The sequence below is a fragment of the Lonchura striata genome, chromosome 7 (genome assembly GCF_046129695.1).
Source record: "Lonchura striata isolate bLonStr1 chromosome 7, bLonStr1.mat, whole genome shotgun sequence".
NCBI lineage: Eukaryota > Metazoa > Chordata > Aves > Passeriformes > Estrildidae > Lonchura > Lonchura striata.
The window spans coordinates 23,109,023-23,129,335 of NC_134609.1; the positions used below are offsets into that span (position 1 = coordinate 23,109,023).

The 20,313-nt window shown below is 43.1% G+C and overlaps 1 protein-coding gene across 2 annotated transcripts in view; it reads left to right on the top strand.

Moving 5' to 3' along the window:
• RBM20 (RNA binding motif protein 20) overlaps positions 1–12,721 on the top strand; it is a 101,692-nt gene extending 88,971 nt beyond the window's left edge. For both annotated transcript variants that reach the window (XM_077784687.1, XM_021526015.3), the window contains exons 10-13: positions 723–1,395; positions 3,758–3,877; positions 4,578–4,699; positions 8,583–12,721. In XM_077784687.1, coding sequence (XP_077640813.1) covers positions 723–1,395; positions 3,758–3,877; positions 4,578–4,699; positions 8,583–8,693 — 1,026 coding nt within the window. In that variant the 3' untranslated portion in view covers positions 8,694–12,721. The remainder of the gene's footprint in view (positions 1–722; positions 1,396–3,757; positions 3,878–4,577; positions 4,700–8,582) is intronic.
• The last annotated feature ends 7,592 nt before the right edge of the window (positions 12,722–20,313 follow it).

Consider the following 20,313-nt stretch of genomic DNA (forward strand, 5'->3'; position numbering starts at 1 on the left):
GTGTACACAAGGAGTCTGGGAGTTGATATCTAAGATGGAAGCGTGTCTTAAAAGTAAGGTATACTTTTTAATTCTAAGACTCCTTAAGTCCAGTATTAGTGCCTAAGTCCTCTAAGTTTCAGACTGCATATATGAGGTATTTCAGAATATGTACCTTGGGGTATAACTATAAACCTGCTTTTTCCTAAGGTTTAGGCCAGTGGCTCCTAGCACAGTCCCTGGCAGAGGGATCTTGCTGGCGGAAGGAAATGACTGCAGAAGGAAACCATGTTTTCTCAGTCACCATGTGAATTTAAAGGACCTGGTCCAGGAAAGTGAAATCCACAGTGGTTCGAAGTGGGTTCAGTATATTTTCATTGCACTGAGAAGGAGGCAGAGGAAGGGGATCACATAGTAGCATCAATTGCATAACAAAGTGTAACACATTGTGCCTTGCTCTACTGCTTACAGAAAAGCAAGAAGCAGGGGACTGGAGAGACTGCAGTCCCCAAGGCAGTTACAGAATCTTCACAAAGAGTAGTTTATGTGATAATTCAATAGAGATTTTTTGTCCTTGTGCATAAGGTTTAAAATCACAACACCAAGGCATATCACTCTTTGAAACGAAAATACAAGAGGAGTTAGGCATGGCCATAACAAGGTTCTTCCTGGTTTCAAGGACCACTTTTTAACAGTGATTATCTATAATCACCAATCTCTCAAATGTTTTACATCTGTGACAGGACCGAGACTGGGAGAGTGGAAGTGAAATAGAAGGTGAGACCTGGTATCCTGCTAACATGGAGGAATTAGTGACAGTAGATGAAGTAGGAGAAGATGATTTAATTATGGAGCCTGATATAACTGAGCTTGAAGAAATAGTCCCAGTTGATCAAAAAAATAAAGCTGCTTCAGAAACGTGTCCCTGTATGTCAACCGTGTTAGAACTGAAAAACGATCACAGCCACTTAACAAGAAGTGAAGACAAATTTGCCCATAAAGCTTTAGAAACAAACTTCAGAACAGCAAAGGACAGTGCAGCTTCTAGTGGCTGTCAGGAAGATGATGAGGATGATGATGATAATGATGATGCTATAACTGAAGCATCAAGCCTAAATCTGGACCCTGAACAGAAGCCAGAAGAATTGAAAGAAGACCAATCTGCTAAGGAGTCTGATTGCCTCCAGAAGGAAGGAAAAATTGATAAGAGCTCTGACACTCGTTTAGAGCCTGAAGATCACCATATACCTTCTGTTCATCTGAAAGAAGAGACTCTTCAGCTCCCTGATACGTTTATAGATGATTACAAACAGATGGGATCACAAGGAGCTGAGAGCAGAGAAGTTACGGAAATGCTCATTAAAAATGCTAGTGAAGAAACAAGACATGGAAGCCAAGAGTGTCCAGAGGCCAAGGGTAACTACTGCTTTTTTTCCCTTCAGCCTGCAGAGAGCCTTGCATGTTTTCTCTGAGGGAGGACTGAAATTTATTGCTAACGAGAATAAGTGTCGTTAATAGTATCAAGGCTTGTCCTTGGAGCAGCTTAGTAAAAGAACCCCAGTGCCTTTGGCCAAGCTAAATCATTAGAGACTCTTAGATGAATAGTGTAAAGGAAATATGATGAGCAGCTTGCAAGCTTTCTGAAAGGCATAAGCTGCTATAATTGTCATGTCAAGGTTCACATGAGTTTAGCTGAAGTCTTTCAGTGCCTTGCTAAATTTATTTTGAATTGTCAATGAAATGAGTGACAGTCTCTGAAGGTCAACAGAAAAGTATCTGTAATGTCTGGCTGGCTCCTGGACAAGGTGGGTATTCTTACACACTGTACTGAAGCATTATTAACATGGATATCATGCATAAATTGTTACTTCTCAATCCCTGTTCATGCAAATATATGCCTTTTGCCAGGACTTGCCCTTATCATGTCCTGTTATCTACTGCATACTGCCTTTAATATAACTGATAGGATGTGCTGTGAGTAAATGTCAATAAATGTAATCATAGCTACATATTTATATTTTAGCTGCCAGGAAAAGAGGGATCTTGAGCTCTGAAAGTCAGTTCAGTTCCTTGTCGTAATACTTGAGCAAGTGGGCTGTGCATAGTGAGATGAAGTGAAAACCAACATTGAGTATGTTGGTCAGAAATGCTCTTTTCTAATTGCTCTCAGACCCCATGTGATGGACAAGGGCTTTTGAAAAGAAGCTGATGGAAGATTTTTGAGAGTGCAGTGCTGGAAACATTTCATGAGAATATCTGATTTTGAGCTAACTTCTTCCTCCAGGACAGATTTGAAACTCATTGGTTTTTAATACTTATTCAATTGGCCTGAAGACACCTTGCCAGACTTTGCATGTTTGGCGATAACATTGCCATGGGACTGGGCAGGGCAAAGTTGGCTCTTCTGGGCTTCCTGGGCAACCAGCTGATGAAAGAGTTGGGTGTCTCAAGAGCATATTTACTAGCGTTTCCAGCATCTCAGCTTCCAGCTTGTCAGCAGGGAGCCTGGAAGCTTCAGGGCCTCTCATGCTTCCCAGGTTTCTGACATGGACTCATTATCTGGGATCTGCAGTCCAAGGCTCTAGGCCCTCTACAAATGCAGCTGCCAGCTCAGAAGGAGAGAAACCAACTTAAGTGGGACTTAAGTTTCTGGAAAGGCCCTGGGTGTCTTAAGAAAAGCTTACCAACTTACTGGGGGGTTTCCAGGTTCTCTGCTGCAGTATTGGAATCCTGAGGTAGGTTTAAAGTTAAATTGAAAGCCAACCGGTTAGGATTTTATATTATTTTCTTTTAAATCATGCAATAGACATATTTAAAAGTGAAGAAAAATTCATTCTCATAGTCAGAAACTGCAGATCTTTGAACTACAGACTTGAAAGACAGGAAGGGTCTGGTTTGGGCAAAATATGTTTTATAAGAAAATATATCCCTTTTTTAGGTGAAATTTGCAATGCAATAGAAATTTTGTCAGGCCAAGTGAAGTAGTTTTTTGATGTAAGGACTGAAAAAGAGGAATCAGACCAGTTTATCTGTAATTCTGTAGCTCTGTGATAGCAAATTCCTCTTATTTTTAAATAAAATTAATTCATATGATAGAAATCATGGGAAGGGACAGCATCTGTTCTTTTGAATGGCTTTATCTACCTCAGCAAATCAATCCAGTGTTTCCACATCTTGAATCTCCTGCTGTGTCAATTAATGTCAGCCAGCAGGGACCAACTGTCCCATCCCTACTATTCAGAAACCAAAATCTTTCAGTGGCTGGGAGCCATAAAGCAGGAACCATTCCTTGGAGAGGTGAGGATGGGAGAACAGTGACTCCAGGGAGAAGATTCCAGTAATGCTGCAGGGATCCTACAAAAGGAAGGTTTAGAGGATTGTGTTCATCAGGTCCTGCTGCCCCCACCATCTGGAGCCCCTGTGTCAGCCCAGCTGCACCACTGATCATGCAATAATATATATGGCTACAAAGCTGCAGTCAGGCCATGCTTCTGCCAGAGGTGTGTAATTTTATATCTCTATAGAGAGATTAAAATACAAAAACCCTCCAAACATAACATTAAATTAGAAATAGAAAAAGGGTCTACTGGGAGAAATCAGAGTGACTGCACACCATAGTACAGCTGCTGGAGTTGCACTAAACTCTGACTGGAATGGAAAAGCATTTTTTTCCTGATTTTACTTCATTTATAGATCCACAGAGAAAGTGTTCCCAAGAAGTTTACAAATGTCTCTTTAATAAACTGTTTTCATTCAATACATTTATTCATTTGTTAAGCAAACTCTAGGTACTTGGAAATGAGATCTCTGGAATACCCGGAGGTAGAGTCTAAACCGAGGCCCTCTGCACCAGGCTGGGAACAAGAGGACGTCTTCACCGAGCTCAGCATTCCCCTGGGTACGTTGGGCCGCCCACTGCAATACCCAGGCCTTACAACAAGATGTCACTTTAAGGCTACTTGCTATATTTATTTTTCAGAACAGATGTGAGGAGAGAAGGAACAGAGTATATGACAGACGGGTAGCTGTTGAAAGAAACAACCTTTTGATTCTAGAACATTGCTAATTCATTCCAAATGAATGGCAAAAGGCAGCTGATGAGATGAAATAAGTTCCTTTGTACTATATATGAAATACATATGAAAAAATGCTCAGTAATTTAAAAGTCTTTGGAATAAAGTATAAGAAAAAGTATTGGCTTTACTGTGTAAATACTGATTATAAGCAAAACACCTGGAAGAAGTACATCCTCAAAAGCAATCTGTGTAACTTAAACATGAATTTACTGCTAAAAAGTATTTAGCCCTTTTCTAGCCCTTGAGGTTACGGAGTGAAGTTTCCAGTCAATATTATGAGAAGATAGATTTTAAAGCATGTATATCTAAGAGAGAAGAGAAAAGCTGTGTTTTCAATGCACAAGATTTTAAAGTGCAGCTCAATATTGCAAAATTAGGGAAACCAGAGAAGTGAATCCAGGATTCAGTCTTCTATTCCTAATATTTAACTAAATAGCATGTTTTTTTCTTTCAAAACAAGTTTATTATGGGAGGGATGGGATTTCTACTGACACTTTAATATAAGTCAGAATTTCTCAACAGGTGTGGAATTTGTGGTGCCTAGAACTGGGTTTTACTGCAAGCTCTGTGGACTCTTCTATACAAATGAAGAGACAGCAAAGACAAGTCACTGCAGGAGTACTGTTCACTACAAAAATCTCCAGGTAAAAACACACCTGAAGCTACCTAACAACAAGCTCATGGAGTGGTTTGTGTGTAAGGTTGATGATGCGATAAAAAAATTAGTTTTTAGTCTGTGGACAGAATTCAGACAAAGTGAAATTCAGGTAAACAAGCTTTTCAGTAGCATGCTAATTTCTCACTGTAAGGTCCTTGAAATCAACTTCTGGATCGTAGGTAAAATGAGGCCAGGTGATAATTTGATCTTCTCATCTACATTTGGTCCTTGTGACTAGTACAGCGTGCAACTCAGATCTTTAATTTCCTGTTTCAGAGGGTCCCGGATGTTTCTGTCACTGGGAGTGACCCCAGCAGTAGCAGTGTTCAGTACATCTTAATGTCAGGAGCATTAAACATGGCATTTGTCTGATAAGGTAGCCAGCCCTGTTTCTGTGTTGGTGTGGGTTTCTCAGCATGTTTCAGCTTGCAGCTCTATGTGACACGCAGGCTCTGCCAGGCATTTCCTGTGACCCGCTGAAATCCCCTCCCTGTGTGCAGAGCACCACTGCTGAGGAATTTCCATCAGGATATGCAGGAGCATGTCAGTGCTTGTTGCTCCATAAGAATGGAACCAAAACAGGTCAGCAGTTGATAACAGCACAGGGAGATCATGTGTGCCTGCAGTTCAAAGACCTGCCTTTGTCACTTTTGACATGCACCATCAACAGAATCAGTCACAACAGCCTGAGCATTACCTGTCCCATGCTCTGGACTCCTCAGAGGAGATGGCCTTGGCTCCCACCCCAGTCCCTGCTCATGAGCAGGGTGTGTACACTACACACACACTTGTGCTGGCATTCTCATACTCTTAGCAAAAGTCATGGCAGAGCAAAACAGAGCTGCTCCTGCTTTCTCTGTTCCTTCCCTCTGCCCATAGTAAATGTGAAAACTTGGCTTCTGTTCAAGTAAAAGCTCTCTTTCCTTAGCTGGCTAGTAGGCATCAACTTTTCTAGTGACACAGTCAAGTAATTTCTCTGGGAGAATTTTCTTCTTGGCTTTCCTGAAGTTCCATAGCTGTGATTATACAAAGGCCTCTGGCTTCCAAAGGCTTCCTACAGAGCTCTGATGCTTGCTCCTAATGGACCCTCCAAGTGCAAGCTTGAAAAACAGGTGCCGAGTTTGCATTCCTTTTTTTGCTTCATACAAAAAACCCAGAGGGATTCACCAGAGGTGGCACCACTCAGTTCAGGCTGTGTATCCCATGCAAGTCTGTTCTTAAGAAACTCATACTAAAGAAAGATTGCTACTCCTGCCCCTGCCCCTGGAAACTGGTTCCATGTGAAGAAAAGGGATTTTTAGTTTTTAATTTTCTAACTTATTTTGTTAAAGGCATAAGAAACAGGCCTAACTAAAGCTGACTTAGTGTGAAAATAACCTCTTTTTCTCCCTATTAAGGCATTTCCCATGAGTACTGTGGTAGATAACTAACACTGACTTGAGATAAAAGAACAAAGACTATAAAAGCTGTTAAAATTAAATCTGCCAAATGCAGTAATAAAAACAGGTTGCTCTGTTGAGCCATACCTCTTATCTTACTACATACAGGAAATAAATGTCTCGTCCAACTTTGCCTGCTCAAGTGGAAACTTAGCAAATTGCAAATCAGTGTTCTGTGTTGCTATAACCCTTTTAGTTGCCATAATGATAATTTATGTATTTGGAGGGGAATTTGTGTCTTCTCCTGTGATGATGCAAGTTAACGAGCGTATCTACCAATGTAGCAGCTAGGGACTCTGCAGGGGAGCTATGGGAGTGCTGCTGCAGTGTTCCTGTTCTCCTTCCTGAATGCCAAATGCCATCATCCAGTGACAACAGCAGCGCCCCAAGTTGTGTCATGGCTTTGAGTCTTTTATAGCTGATTTGCTACCTCTTGTCTCTCATGTGATCTCCTTGAGCCACATCCAAAATATATATTCAGTGTCTGGATTTGAATGCAAAAATGAACAGCTTGTTTGCCAATTTTCTTCCAAAAGCATTGTTTATACTATGCTAGTTTTGTCTTGAATTAAAATAAATATGATGCCCCTCAAATAACATAAATCACTGATTAAAAAATCAGCTGTTCGTCAGCCTTGCGGACCTTTTTTAATTTTTAATTCTCTTCATCATAATAAATTATTTTCCCACGTGATATTTGTATTTACCGATACACTGCAATTCCCACATCCAAAAAACCTATATTTTTGCCATCCCTTCTTCCACTTCCTCCAGCTACAGAAAGCTGTCACCATTCATCTGGTGGAAGCTGCCTTGGCAACTCAGTGCAGTATTTCATCCTGTTTTCCACTGGCTTTATGCAGTATTTGCCAAAACTTGTATTTAAATGAAAAAAGCACACATTTTTGCTTGACTGCCATTTTGCTATATATTAATCTGAATCTGCAAATCTCAAATCTGGTGTTTGTGGTACTCATGATAGCTAGCAACATCAGCTAAAGGTAGTGGATAAAACTTACTCTTATTTTGGTTGTTGCTCATGAAAAGCCCCAAAAGCTTGGGTTGGTTATCTGATCCAGAGACAAGTGTTTGTGATTTATTACAGTTCATGCTGTACAGAACATGTCTCCAGCCTTTATGGTCCTTATATCTCTGTATTCTACTGTAACACTTACTCTGGCTTTTTGCCACATGGAATTTTGCACCCAGAGATCAGGACTGAGAATTGTGTAATTTCCACAGCCCAATTAGAGTTAGTTAGGGTAACAAGGGTGCAGTTGTCACTTTGTCATGGGTATGTCCATTCGTTCCCATTGCTGAGTCCCTTTCAGATGAACATCTTGTATTCAAAACTTGTATTTATCTGAGAGGATGTGGCAATTCTAACACAGCCCTTAGTATTTTTGCATCCATTTCTCATTTAGTCTCCTCCCCATATATGCCAAAGAGTAAACTGTACTCTGGGGAAATCCTGCAAGTATAGAAAATTTTGCAGTGATGTGAAAGGGTCTTTACAAAATAAATCAGAATGAGTAAAATTAGTTTTATGATCCTAATAACATGACGATCAGTTATTCTTGGGTGTGAGGTATGTGATGTGTGTAAATCATTAAGAAGAATACCTCTACATTATTATGTTGGAATTTCCCAGGTGTCTCTGCACTAGGTGCTGCTGAAAAAGCTTCTTTCCATCCATTTCTATGTCTGCTGACCTTGAATAAATAGTTTGAGCACTATTTTGAGACCCATACCCATTCATCAACAATTTTGTGTGCAGCTCTGCCAACTAAAAGCACTGCCAAAAGGCTGAAAGCCTCACTGGCCATGTCTGTTCTTTTAAATCTCAGTTAGTACCCAAAGCAGTGAAAGGCTTTATCTTAGAGAAACACAATAAAGGTAAATACTGTAGCCAAACTGCTGAATTGTGTTAATTATGCCTGAATATGATTATTCCCTTAAAACAAAATGTTCTCGTACAAAAGGTGTATCTCTGAACTGGACATGCTGAAAATATAATATATAAACTTTAAATCAAGACTCTGAAATCCCATTTATGTTCTGACACACCAGTACTGTCCTAGCAGAATTCAGTTGACTCAGTGGAGTGAGTTCCCGTAGCACAGGGGAGTAGAGGAGAGGTGAGGTCTGGTTACACAGACTGATGGGAAGTAGAATCATCCTCATTCTGTCACCAGTTCCCCCTGTGGTACACATTAAACCTCTGAACTTCTGAGGCTCTGCATGTATTCAGGTAGTTTGCCTGACACAGATATTTTTTCTAGCTTGACTTTTCACCAAAATGGGGCTTCTGTGTGCTTTCTTTCCTTTTGAGATATTGGAAGAATTAGAGCTCTGAAGAGGAATAAAGAATCTTATGTTGAATATTTTCAGTTTTGGTAACAATGCTTTGGTTTTTTTATGTGATTGCAGAAGTATCTATCCCAGCTTGCAGAAGAGAGCCTGAAAATGAAGGAAGAAGGCAGCCCTCTGCCGCAGGATGACACTGGCATCGTTCCTCACTTTGCAAAGAAAAAACTATGATGCAGCTGAACTGGAAGAGCTGTAATGAGTGAATACTGATACTTTTTTAAAAATTTCTATGATATAACTGTCAATTTGCACTGTACAGAGGAGGGGAAATAAAGAGCATGTTCCATGCATCTATGCCCAGAGTGCCATTAAAAACCAAAATGCCTGAAACTGTTTCCCACGGTGAAGCAATGCTGGCATATCTGTTAGAAGTGGAGCAATTCTTTCTCACACTCTGCGTGCTGGGAGTGGTTTCCTAGATTAAATCAGAATTCTCAGGGATTCTTAAAGTTTTAGTTCTGATGTAACATGTCAGGTCAGGTGGAGTACTTAGAAGCACTCAGCATCCTCCAGTGGATGCTGGAAGGAAAGGAGATGTGACTATTTATAGGCTTTAATGTTGCTTAAAATATCTTCAGCCATTTCACTCATTGCCCCAGTGAGAAGTAGGATTTGCACAGGATATCTAAAGCCATTTTGCTAAAACTAGTGAGTAGATGGCATAATGTAAACCCCATCAGCACACACCTCCATGTCTTAGAGCTTGGTGAAATGACAAATGTTTGTGTTGTCAAGCACTGACTGTACACTGCCAGTGTAGTGTGAATTCTGGGGGAGCCACAGTCTGTCCCAGGGACCTCACAGCCTGAACCCAGCACAGCAGGAGCGGTTCACATGCATGTGCTGACAGCCAGGCTGCTCTGGTTTCAGCATTTCCATGGTGTGGTCAGGGTGTTCTCCAGGGACCGTTGTGTTTGAAACTCTTCTTTTTGATAATTCTAAAGGGTGCCAACTTTGAGTCTTACAGACTTGAAACTCTCATGAGAGGCTTTTTAAAGTGCCACATGCTTGGACCATGTCTCTTTTAGACATTTTATTCAAGATCCTTGCTTTTGGGGTCTTTTTGTTTTCTTTTAAAGCTTGCTTTTCCTCAGCTTGGCAACGTTGAATTTTCCTGGTTTTTATGGAAAGATGCCAGATTTCTAATATTGTTTTTGTATTTTATTTCCCTGAATTTTTTAAGGTGAATACAACAACTGATGGCTCATGGAGCACTGCACTGAGAACACAGGATGCACCAGCAGCTCTGGCATTATTATGACCTATTGTTTCTGCACAGTAGTTGCTCAGTATTTTGCAAAGTCCCTTTGAAATGCACTGTACAAGTTTCTGGTTCATTTCAATAGGGCTTTGTGTACTAAAGTGAATACGCATGCAAACCATTGCCAGGATTGATCCCAGAGTTTATAAAATGCCCTGTGCAATCTGGGCAGATGGGATTTGCAGGCATTTCCATTCTTTGCCTGACTCTAATATTCATCACAGTATGTTCTGTAAAAATTGCTGGTACTTGATGTCCTCTTTAGATGCTGTGAAGAGAAAACAGTTTCCCAGAAGGTTCTAGCTTTCCCAAAGAATGACAGGGATGTTGCACAATATTGCAAAGTGGATAAATTGCCAAAACTGCTTCCACCAAAATATTTGTTCCATTATGTCTTGTGCCAGCAGCTGTGCTTGTTCTCTGAAGTACCCTGTAGCCAGGCAGTGTCTCTCAGAGGTGCCTGGTGTTGTTGCCTCAAGCCCTGTTCCATTCCATAGCCTGTGCTTTCCACTCATTTCTACCAGAGAGAGGCAGGTTCAGATTTCATAGTTGGAATTCCTGCTTCTTGCAAGTTGAGGGATTCTTTGCATCCCAGATTCAGACAGAGCCTACCAAATGACAAGGGGAAATTAAAAACATTACAGCATAAATCCTCCTTTGTCCAGGCTTGAAGTATGTTAAGATTTGTGTCCATCTGTCATTTAAAACAGCTAGTTTTGGGGGAGTTGGTGGGGCCTTTTTTGGTTTAATGGGGGTTGTTTTTGTTTTTTGGCTTTTTTTTTTGTTTGATTGTTTTTTTGGGGTTGGTTTTTTGTTTTGTTTTGGTTTGTTTTTTTTTTAGGGGGGTTTAGGTTTTTTTTCCCCTGTGGAGAAGAAAAAACCCTGCCAATATTGCAAACCAGGTATTTTTCCTTCAAGGGTTGGGTTTTCCTTTGACTGTTTGTTTTCCACATTGCAGTGAAATTTGAGCACAGGGCTGTTAGGACAAGATCTTGTATTGCAGGCTGTAAGATGATGAAAATGGCAGTAAAGATTGTGCAATTGTCTTCTAAAGTGCAGCTCTCTAGCTGGTCATGTATCATCTGAATATGAAGTTCCCTTTGTGCCCTTCAGCACAAACTGAACACAAGGGAAGGAAATCAAGCATCAAATCTTTGAAGCTAACTCTGCTATCAAACTGGGGCTCTCACCAGCCTAATGGGAGCTTGTTAGACCATGTGGTTAAGCTTAATTGGATGTGAGACATAGCTGACTGTATATCAAAGTCATATGCCTCCAGCAGCTCTATCCCCAGGTAACCTCAAATGAGAAAAGTATCACTGTTATTATTCTTTATTTGTAGTGCAGCAGAAGCTACAGGTCCACTGCCTTTATTACAGGCAAGGCACAAATCCACAACAAAGACTTTCCCAGGCCAAAGAGCTTTAAATCACACTTTCTGAAAGCAGACAACAGGTGGATACAGGCAGGGAAAGCAACAGGTAAGCATGAGATTTTGACTGGCAGCAGAAGAATATTTAAAATGAGTGTTTACCCAGGGGCTTATTTTTGGATTTATGGGAGATGATTCAAACTACTTTCCCCCTCCTCTGGTTCTGAATCGGGTTCACACCCTTTATTCACAGCTTGCATTTAACCTCCTTTTTTTCCCTAGACAGTTGCATTAGGAATACAAAGTCCCTTCTTGACACAGTGGATCTTGATATCCTTTGGTCCCCAGCCATTTAGATTTCAGTTTCCAGAGGTGGCTCAGCAGGAAATGTCCTGGCTCCAGACACCTTGTTTGGGTGACAGCTACAGGCCCTTGCTTGCTCTAGATGGCATCTCTGCCCTGTGCAGTTTCCTCTTCTGGAGGGAGATGACTCAGGTGAGCAGTGCAGGTGCAGAGCCCAGCCCCACAGATGTGATCAGAGCCAGACATTTGTAGAGGTGGTTTGGACACCCCATCCCTTTGGACTGTGTCCTGACAAAACAGCAATCTGCAAAATCCTGGGAACAGCCCAATGGGCACTTCCCCTTCTGAGAAGGTCCTTTCTCCCCAAAACGTCAACAGTTGAAAGCAATCCCAAGTTTCAACTAGCTCCTAATGATGCCCATGATTAGTTTTCAGCCCAATGCACTTTGAGGACTCAGAGATAATCTCCTTCCCTCTCCAACAGGCCATTTTGCGATGCTGACAGGCACTCCTCAACTTCTCTCTACTACCTATTCTGCTGAGAAAGAATTCTGCTGTAGGCAGCCCCTTACCTTCCTCAGCTTGTGTAAAAATGTGTTGTTTCTTTTGGTTTATTATATTCAAATATTTTTTTTAGTTGGCATAATTCATCATCACTATAATCCATGCTCTTTATTTATATATCTATATGTATATATATATATATGTATGTATACAGCAAAAGCAGGCTCAGGTCTAGCCAAACAAATATTGATATTTATAAAGGAGCTTCCTATAATATATCAAAACTATTTCAGTACATCTCAACCAAAGATTGCACTTTTATAATAGGGACTATGTTTTTCATCTCTGTGAAATCTGCATTGATCTCAAATAGTCTTTAATGTCAATCTGCAACCTACTTCCTTTGAAGAAAAAAATGGAAGAATTAAACATTTGCCCCATTAGATGAGACAAAGTTTCACATTGGCTTTAACACTAAATTAGTGTTAGGCTGGTTATATTCAGGGTTTTTTTCTATTCTCTAAGGATTAAGGCTGTGATTTGTTGAATTATACTTGAACTGGACCAGATGTACTATTTATTGAGCTTACGTAATCTTGTTAATTTAAGTTTTGGTTTGTAAACAGTTTAAATTTGTTAGTACTTGTTTAATTATGTAGGAACTGTCACCAATATTAACTGATCTGTGTAACTGATTGCAAAGTGTTTCAATTTGTGTTTCTTAAGAAGAAAGATTTTAATAAACAGAATTATAAAGCATATACATTGGTGGGCAATTGTCCCAGAAACAACATGCTTCCAGCTTCCCAGGGGATCTATTAAAAATCAAAATGAATAAAAGATCATTTAAGGAGTAAGAATGAAGCTGGGATGTAAAAGATTTGCTTTTAAATATTATTTTTACAAGTTGTGGTTCGTGGTTCTTGCCAGGGAGCTCCCACTGTACAGATTGTGAGTGATTGCCATCAGCTGGTGCTGAAGTTGAAGTGAGCACATCTCAGCAGTTCACTCTGTAATTATAATTAATTGTTATTAGCCACTCCTGTCCCTCTAGACATGTCCTTACTTCCCTTTTTCTCTTTATTTCCAAATGAACTGGGCAACCTGTCTGTTCCCACTGGCTTTTTGCTGTCTCCATCCAGGTTGTCTTCTCAGTCTTCTGAAAGCATCACATAAAATACTGCCCAGCAAGGAACTTTCTCCATGTCATCTCAACCTAAGTCTCTTAAGTTTACCCAGTTACTCTGTTTCCCTTGTGCTCTCCCTCTGCCTTTCCTGATTTTTCTTCTTTTCAGCAGTGTCCTGCCCAGTGCCACCCCAGCTATACAAGGACCTTTCCTACTCTGGCCTTCTCCCTGGCTCACCACCACTGCCACCAGCCAGAGCTCCTGGGAGGAGATACTCAGCCTCAGCCAGGGTGACATAAAGACATTCTTGTACTAAATATTTAAAGAACGCAGTGAGGACAAACACTGAGGGGAGACTTTACCATCAGATCTGATGAATTCATTCAGTGGAAAACACTGGGAGGAAAACTGAGACACCAATATCTGGTCCATGTGCAAGGCAGGGCATGGGGCACTATCAAAGCATGAGCTACACCTCCCACCCCCCCCCTCTCTGGGAGGGAAATGGATCCTGTCTTCCCCAATGAATGCCAGGGAAATGGGCAGAAAGGCTGGCAGTTTTCTGACTCTGCAGTTCATTGAATTAGTGTCTTAAGTAAGTGTTTTGCAGGTGAGGTACACATGTCATATATTTTAAGCACAAATGGTTTCGGTTCTTCTGTTCTGGATGTATTGAAACCTTTGTTCATGTGATACCATCTAATTGGAGCTGTGAATCTCTTGCTCTAGAAATCAGGCAAATGAAATCATATATCCATACCAAAGAAAAAATAAATTCAAACTGTCGTGTTCAAACACAGTGTTTCAAGGCCAGGTTTTGTCACGCTTAATGTTCTTGGTGGAAAAGGGAACTCGGGTCTGGAAAACTTTGCAGGTGAACAAAACATCAGCTTGGCCTTTTGACACGACACTGTGACTGACCTCACTTGCACAGGCAGCCTGTAAACAGAAGGGCTATCCAGCCTGCCCCACAGTGCAGGTCAAGGCTATCCCAAAACAGGAGCCCTCTGTGGGAATCTGACCAGGACAGAGGACAGGGGCATGCAGGGAGCTGGGGATGGTACTGCCTGCTTTGGGCCAGTGGGGCTTGCCTGGTGGATGCTGCCCTGGCACATCAGCTGGGCTGACAGGCACTGTGTGGAGCAGCCTCCCCCTTCCTGCTTTTTCAGTGCCCTGGGACTCTGCTGTGTTTGTGCAGGTGGCAGAGAGGCAGCCCTGAGAACAGGTTTGCCTTGGTTTACTTTCCTACATCCAGCTCCACTGATCTCCAAGGATTTATGTCAATAGGTTGAGCTCTCCTCACGTGCTTGGCTCACTGATGCAATGCTGCAACACGAGGCCATGGGAGCGTGTGGTATGTATTTGTGGGGGGAAAGCTCCCCTGGTTGGGGACAAGAGAGGGACTCAACAAGAGACAGGGATTCTCCCTAAAACATCTTAGTGGAACTAGGTAATGCAGCAGTGAAACACAAAATACCTACAAAGATCAGCATTCAATGCCCTGAAGTTGTGTTAGGGGAAGTTTAGGTTGGATATTTGGAAAAGGTTGGTTGGGATCTGGAACAGGCTCCTCAGTGAATTGGTCACAGCACCAAGCCTGACAAAGTTCAAGAAGCATTTAGATAAACAGCACATGGTGTAAATTTTTGGATTGTCCAGGAATTGGACTCAATGATCCTTGTGGATCCCTTCCAACTCGGAATACTCTGTAATTCTGTGATTGTCATTGCAAGGCCTGAGCTGGTTTTACTGACCTGGTAGTCAGCAGTCCTTCCCAGCTCTCCTGCCATGCCCCACCTCCCCTTTCCTTGCCTTCAGCAGAGTTATGGTACATTACAGCACTGGCAATCTGGCCCCTATCTTTTTGGAACAGTCTTGTACTAACCTGACATACTCATGGCACTATGGGAACCTCACACCCCAGATGCAGAAGTGAAAGAAGCAGAGGTAGTCTCCATTTTTTCCTTCCTACCTGTTCCCTTTTACTGCCAACATGAGGGTCAGGAGGGCCCTGATTGGTGTCACGGGGGCATGGGAGCAGACAGGGGAACAGTGGGGCCACCAGGATCCACCTTCCACACTGTGAAGATGATTTTCTTAGGGCTGATCTGCACACAGTTGCATCAGCCTTCTGCAGGATGAGATTTCTAATCAGATACCCAAAGCCAGCAGCTCTCTCAATTCACATCAGGCCTGTTCTGGTTAAAGGGCTGCCTGTCAGCAGCAGCACTCAGCTAGCTACCTGAACTAGCTTCCTTTAAACTGAAATAGGAGCATACATTAATTTTTAATTAACTGATCATCTGAATGAGTGGGCACGTCCAAAAGCTTTTTGTGAACTAGAAAACTGCGTAGGGCATGCTGAATTCAGCCTATTAAATGTTTAAATAATTGCCAGGCACAGTCATGGACACTATTCCTCAGGATAACACAGTAAAGTATCAGCAGCACAGCCCTGGGTCAGGAGGCAGCTTTCTCAGCCTAATTTCTTCCCTGTGCCTTAGAAACAAAGGCTTTTGTTTAAAAGCTGTCTTCCCCTTGTTCCTGAGCCTTGTTTGAGGACACACATATTAGTTCCACCTTCCTTAAACACTGCCTTGGTGTCTTTAGAGAACACAGGAAGCCTGTTTTGTTTGTGGGTTTCTTCTCTGGCTGGGCTGCTTTTGCATTGCAGCTGGTTTGTCTTTGGCAGATAGCAACGTGTTCTAGACAGCACATTTTCACCTTGAGCTCACGGGGTGTAGCCACACTGTGTTTTGCACACCTGTGGTGGAGAACTAGGAAGATTTTGCCTGTTTGTGTCAGTGCTGAGATGTAAAAACCAGTTTCACAGCAGAATGTTAGTGCATTGTAGAGGTTCTGGCTCCCACGGCGTGGGCACGTTGGAGGGTGTGTGTGTGTGTGTGTGCATGAGCAAGGCTTGTGCTGCCTTGCACGGACTTTAGCACTGAGCAGCTGGCAATGGGATGTGCTTCACCATTACAATCACAAGTAAAGTTGTTTTGGTGTGCCCAAGCTGAGTTTCTGACCTGCTTATCTACCCTGTTCACTGTCACCTCCCACAGCACTGTCTGTAGGTGGAAGCTGTGGTGACAAGCTTGCCAAGATATGGCTGCACCAAGACATTCACAGGGACTGGTGTTCCTCACAGTGCCCTTGCCATAATCCACAGGGTTTCTGGAAAGAAGGGAGGCCTCAAACAGGTGTGCTCAATAGCAGAGTGGGAAGAAAGAACACTGAGACCAACAGCAAGAGCAGCCCAGGTGTGTCCTGATGCTAATGGGTATCAGCACCACTCCAGCTGAGCTACTCCAGTGCCTGGTTCCAATTGGGAAAGATTAACTCAGGCAGGCAGGATGGATATGCTAGATATTAGTCTTCCAAGGTATCAACAGGCTGATGTCCCTGTGATTGCATGTTCACAAGTTGTGAGTTACGTGCTCCTCTGCTTTTCTCTTCCTGCAGAGGCAGGTGCTGATTCACAAGCTGCTGCTGTAGTTCAGCCACCAGCACCTCTTTTCCCAAACCCCTTCTGTGGGGTCTGATCTTAAAACCAGCAGTGAAAGTCTGGTTGAACTGAAAACTACTTGAGCATTAAGGTAAGTAAATTCCATGTTTAAAACAGCAGCAGATATGAGCAGTGTGAGGGAGTACTGGGCTCTACCAGCCTGGTGAAAGGAGAAAAAAAAAGGGAAAAAAAACACTCAGAAATATTGTTTGGGTGTGCTCCTTCCAGGAGCTGCTCCATCTCTCTGCACTCGGGGCGTGTTCACATCATAGTGAGGAATGGCATGAGCTCACTTTCATTAATCACTTCTTGTCAGCCAGGCAAAGTGGGAAGTAAATTCTATTTGCTGAAAGCACCATGCAGGTGGTCTGAGAGAGGGGATGTTGGCTCAGCAGGAGCAGGGAGGTGTGAGTAGGGAGTTGGAGTGGGTCAGTGGGTATCAGACCTAGAATCACTGTGGTGTGTTGCCTGTGAACGAGCCTGAAGATGCAGACAGGATAAAGCAGAGTGACGCTTATGAGGGTTTTGAAGTCACATTTGCTCTCATTTGGTCCTGGATGCTTTCAGCAAAGACCACCCACTGAAACAAATAAGAATCACTTTCCTGAAATTGAAGGAACCAAGTCATGTATTCAGCCTCTTTCAATGCCCTTCTGTGATCTTGTGGAGCCTTTGCATTCTTCTTTACCTACAAAAGGTTTGCTATAGTGCAAAATGAGTTCCCAGAGCAGATAGATGCTCCTTTTCCAAGGGGATATGGGTTGTTGAGGCTTCAGGTAATGCTTCAAGGTGAGTTGTCATAGGTTTCTAAAATAATCTTTTCCCATCACTTTCCTCATGTCAGCGTTTCTAGAGCTCCAGTGTATTGTGGTTGCTGTTGTTATGTAAGGCTTTATGAATGGCTGCAAAGTTCAAAGGCATATTGGCAACCCCAAGTCCCAAAAAACCAGGAGTCAGCCCAAGCCCTGCCCTGTTTCCCAAGACAAAGCTGTTTGCTGACTATTTCTTTTCTTAAATATTTTTTTAAATTAGCCCACAAACTTTAGGATCTCTTAATTTACCTCCCAGGTTTTTTTAGCTTTTAGGTTGTGCTAGTTTCATGGTTTCAAATCTTTCATCCACAAGACCTTGAGGGCTAGGGCCATACTTTGTTTATAAATGAAAGCTAAAATTCCCTTGTTTCAAGGAGCTGGGATTTTAGGATATAATCCCCAAAGCATATAAATTGTGATAAAATCACAGGAGTTTCCAGCAGTGCACTGTCTTCTCTGTTTGGAAGAGGAGGTATTGGATTGCAGTGAGCTGCAGGCATCACTAGCTACTGTCATTTTAGTGAGTCAAATAAAAATAATATTGTGGTTAAACATGAGCTCTGCAGGCCTAACTAAAGAAGATAACCTCCTCTATCTGCAGTGCTGCACAAAAGCGCTGCCTTTGTAATCCTCTGGATTAATGCTCACTCTCAAGCACTCTACCCCAGAAGCCTCTGCATCCCTGGCAGAGTGCATTTAAAAGGATAAAGGCTCTCTGGGATGCAGAGGAGGCTGGTGCCAGCCAGGCATCTCCTGGGACACGTGGTTGTGGCAGCTTCCACACCAGGAGCATTTCAACCCAAGTAATCCTCCTTTCTTCCCTCTCATTGCTCTTGACTGTTGCTTTAATTTCAGTGTCGTGCTGCCTTTCACGTAGCCCCCCTCAGCCTGAATCAGATCCCTATTGTCTGTGTTGTCAACACAGCTGTTTAAATCCCTTCCCCCAAATTCCCCTGCTTTCCAGAGAGCTCCTGCCTGCAAGGCCCAGGCGCTGTTCTGAGTTTGCAGCTTTCTGTCAGGTCCTGGGCTGAGCTCAGATTCCTGTTTGGACCAGCATGAGGTAAAAATGGAAACAAACTCAGGAAAACGCTGCACTTGAGCAAAGCTGATGCTCCCCGGCTGCCTGCTGGAGGCTGCTGCAGCCTGGGACTGCCAGTGCAGAACGAAGTGAATGATTAGCATTATTAAAAATGCTTTGCAATTATGCAGCACCTTTTCATCTGAAGATTTCAAAGCTTCGTAGCACTCACACAAAGTTACTTATTATCCCTGGCGTTTAGCAGAGTCAGGAAACGCAGGAAAGCAGCTGAGTGACTTGCCTTAGGTCATGCAGTAAGTCGGCGTCAGAGGTGGGAACCCAGCCCCGAAGTGCTGACTGTGGCTCATACCCCAGCGAGAAGACACACCCCACCTGCTCCTGCAGAGAGAGTGCCCGGCCAGCTCCTTGGGGTGTGCAGAGATGGGGAAGCACTCAGCCCACCTGGAACATCAGCACAGCCTGGGCAGTGCCCTGGCAACAGCTGGATGGGAGTAGCACCCACCCTTCCCAAGCTCTGCTCCATTCCCCAGGAGTGCTGTGCACAGGGCTGAGGGGCTGCCCTGGGAGCTCTTGTGCCTGGGGCTGCAGTCCAGCTTGCTTTGGCATGGTGTGGGGTGGGTGAGTGCAGCCAGCGACCTGGAGGGCCTGGAGGGCAAGGTGTGATGCCCCTGGGCTGAGCATGGCCACTGCAGCCCCATCTCCTGCCCGACCCCCCAGCCCACTGGCCATACACACATGGGAAGACCACAAGGACCTTCTTCAACAGGGAACAATTCAACCTCCACGCCCTGGGGGACACTACTGAGGAGCAGAGGTGCCTTTCCTTGTATCAGCACTGCAGCCAGGCTGCTGTTCTCCCATTAGCTCTGGCTCCAGTGCAGGTGCAGCAGCACTGGCTCCCTCCAGACCAGGTGGGCCAGCCTGCCAAGGAGCCTGGACACACTTCAGACACCTGCCAGGACATCAGGAGGTGTTGTGCTCTTTGGCCAGCACAGCGGGCTGGGCTGTGGAAGGCACTGGGTGCCAAACCTTTATGCCCTGCAGAAGCAGAACTGACAATACCTAGTCCTTGTATGCTGACACTTTTCTGTCTTCAGGCCAGTGCTAAGACTTAGGGACAGTGTCCTTTTTTCTGGGAGGAAAGTCAGAAGGAGGGAGAGGAGAGGTGGAGAAAAAAGCAGACCTAAAATTGGGTGAAGAAAAGCATGCAGACATTTAGACCTCAGTGGTCAGGAAAACACCTTGGCTGAGTCTCTTGCCCCAGTGAGGTAAAACACCTTGTTACTGTTTACTACAAAAGGTGACTGGCACAGTTATATTTATAAGGTTAAAAAAAAAAATCTAAAAGACCAGCTACTTCTGTTCCACCACTGAACTACTTATTTTTACCCTAGAACTATAATGAAAATCCACTCTGGTCAAATTTTTTCTGGGACACTTGAGATGCTGCAGGTTTTTTAGTCATAAACAGTACCCTGTTCAAAATATTATGTCCCATTTATGAAGGCAGGCGTGACTGATACAGCTTCCGAGTTCCAAGGGGCATATTTAAATAAGTAACAGGAACTAATCCATATAGTCAGCTTTCCTTAGGAGCCTGGGGATTTGCATGTCTAAATTTCACTGCGATGAGACTCCAGGATAGGGGATAAAACTCTAGTTAACTTCACTGGAGATAAAACCCAGGCAAGGGCAAAAGCTTGGAGACAGATGTTGCAGTTGAATGAATTTATACCTCAGAAATGCTACTTAGAATGAACAGTCATTGCAAGGAATAATTTTAAAAAGCAAAAGAATCGATTTGGTATAAAAGCTATGTCTCCAAAGGGAGTCAGAGTTCTGTCTTTTAAAGGACATTAATAAAA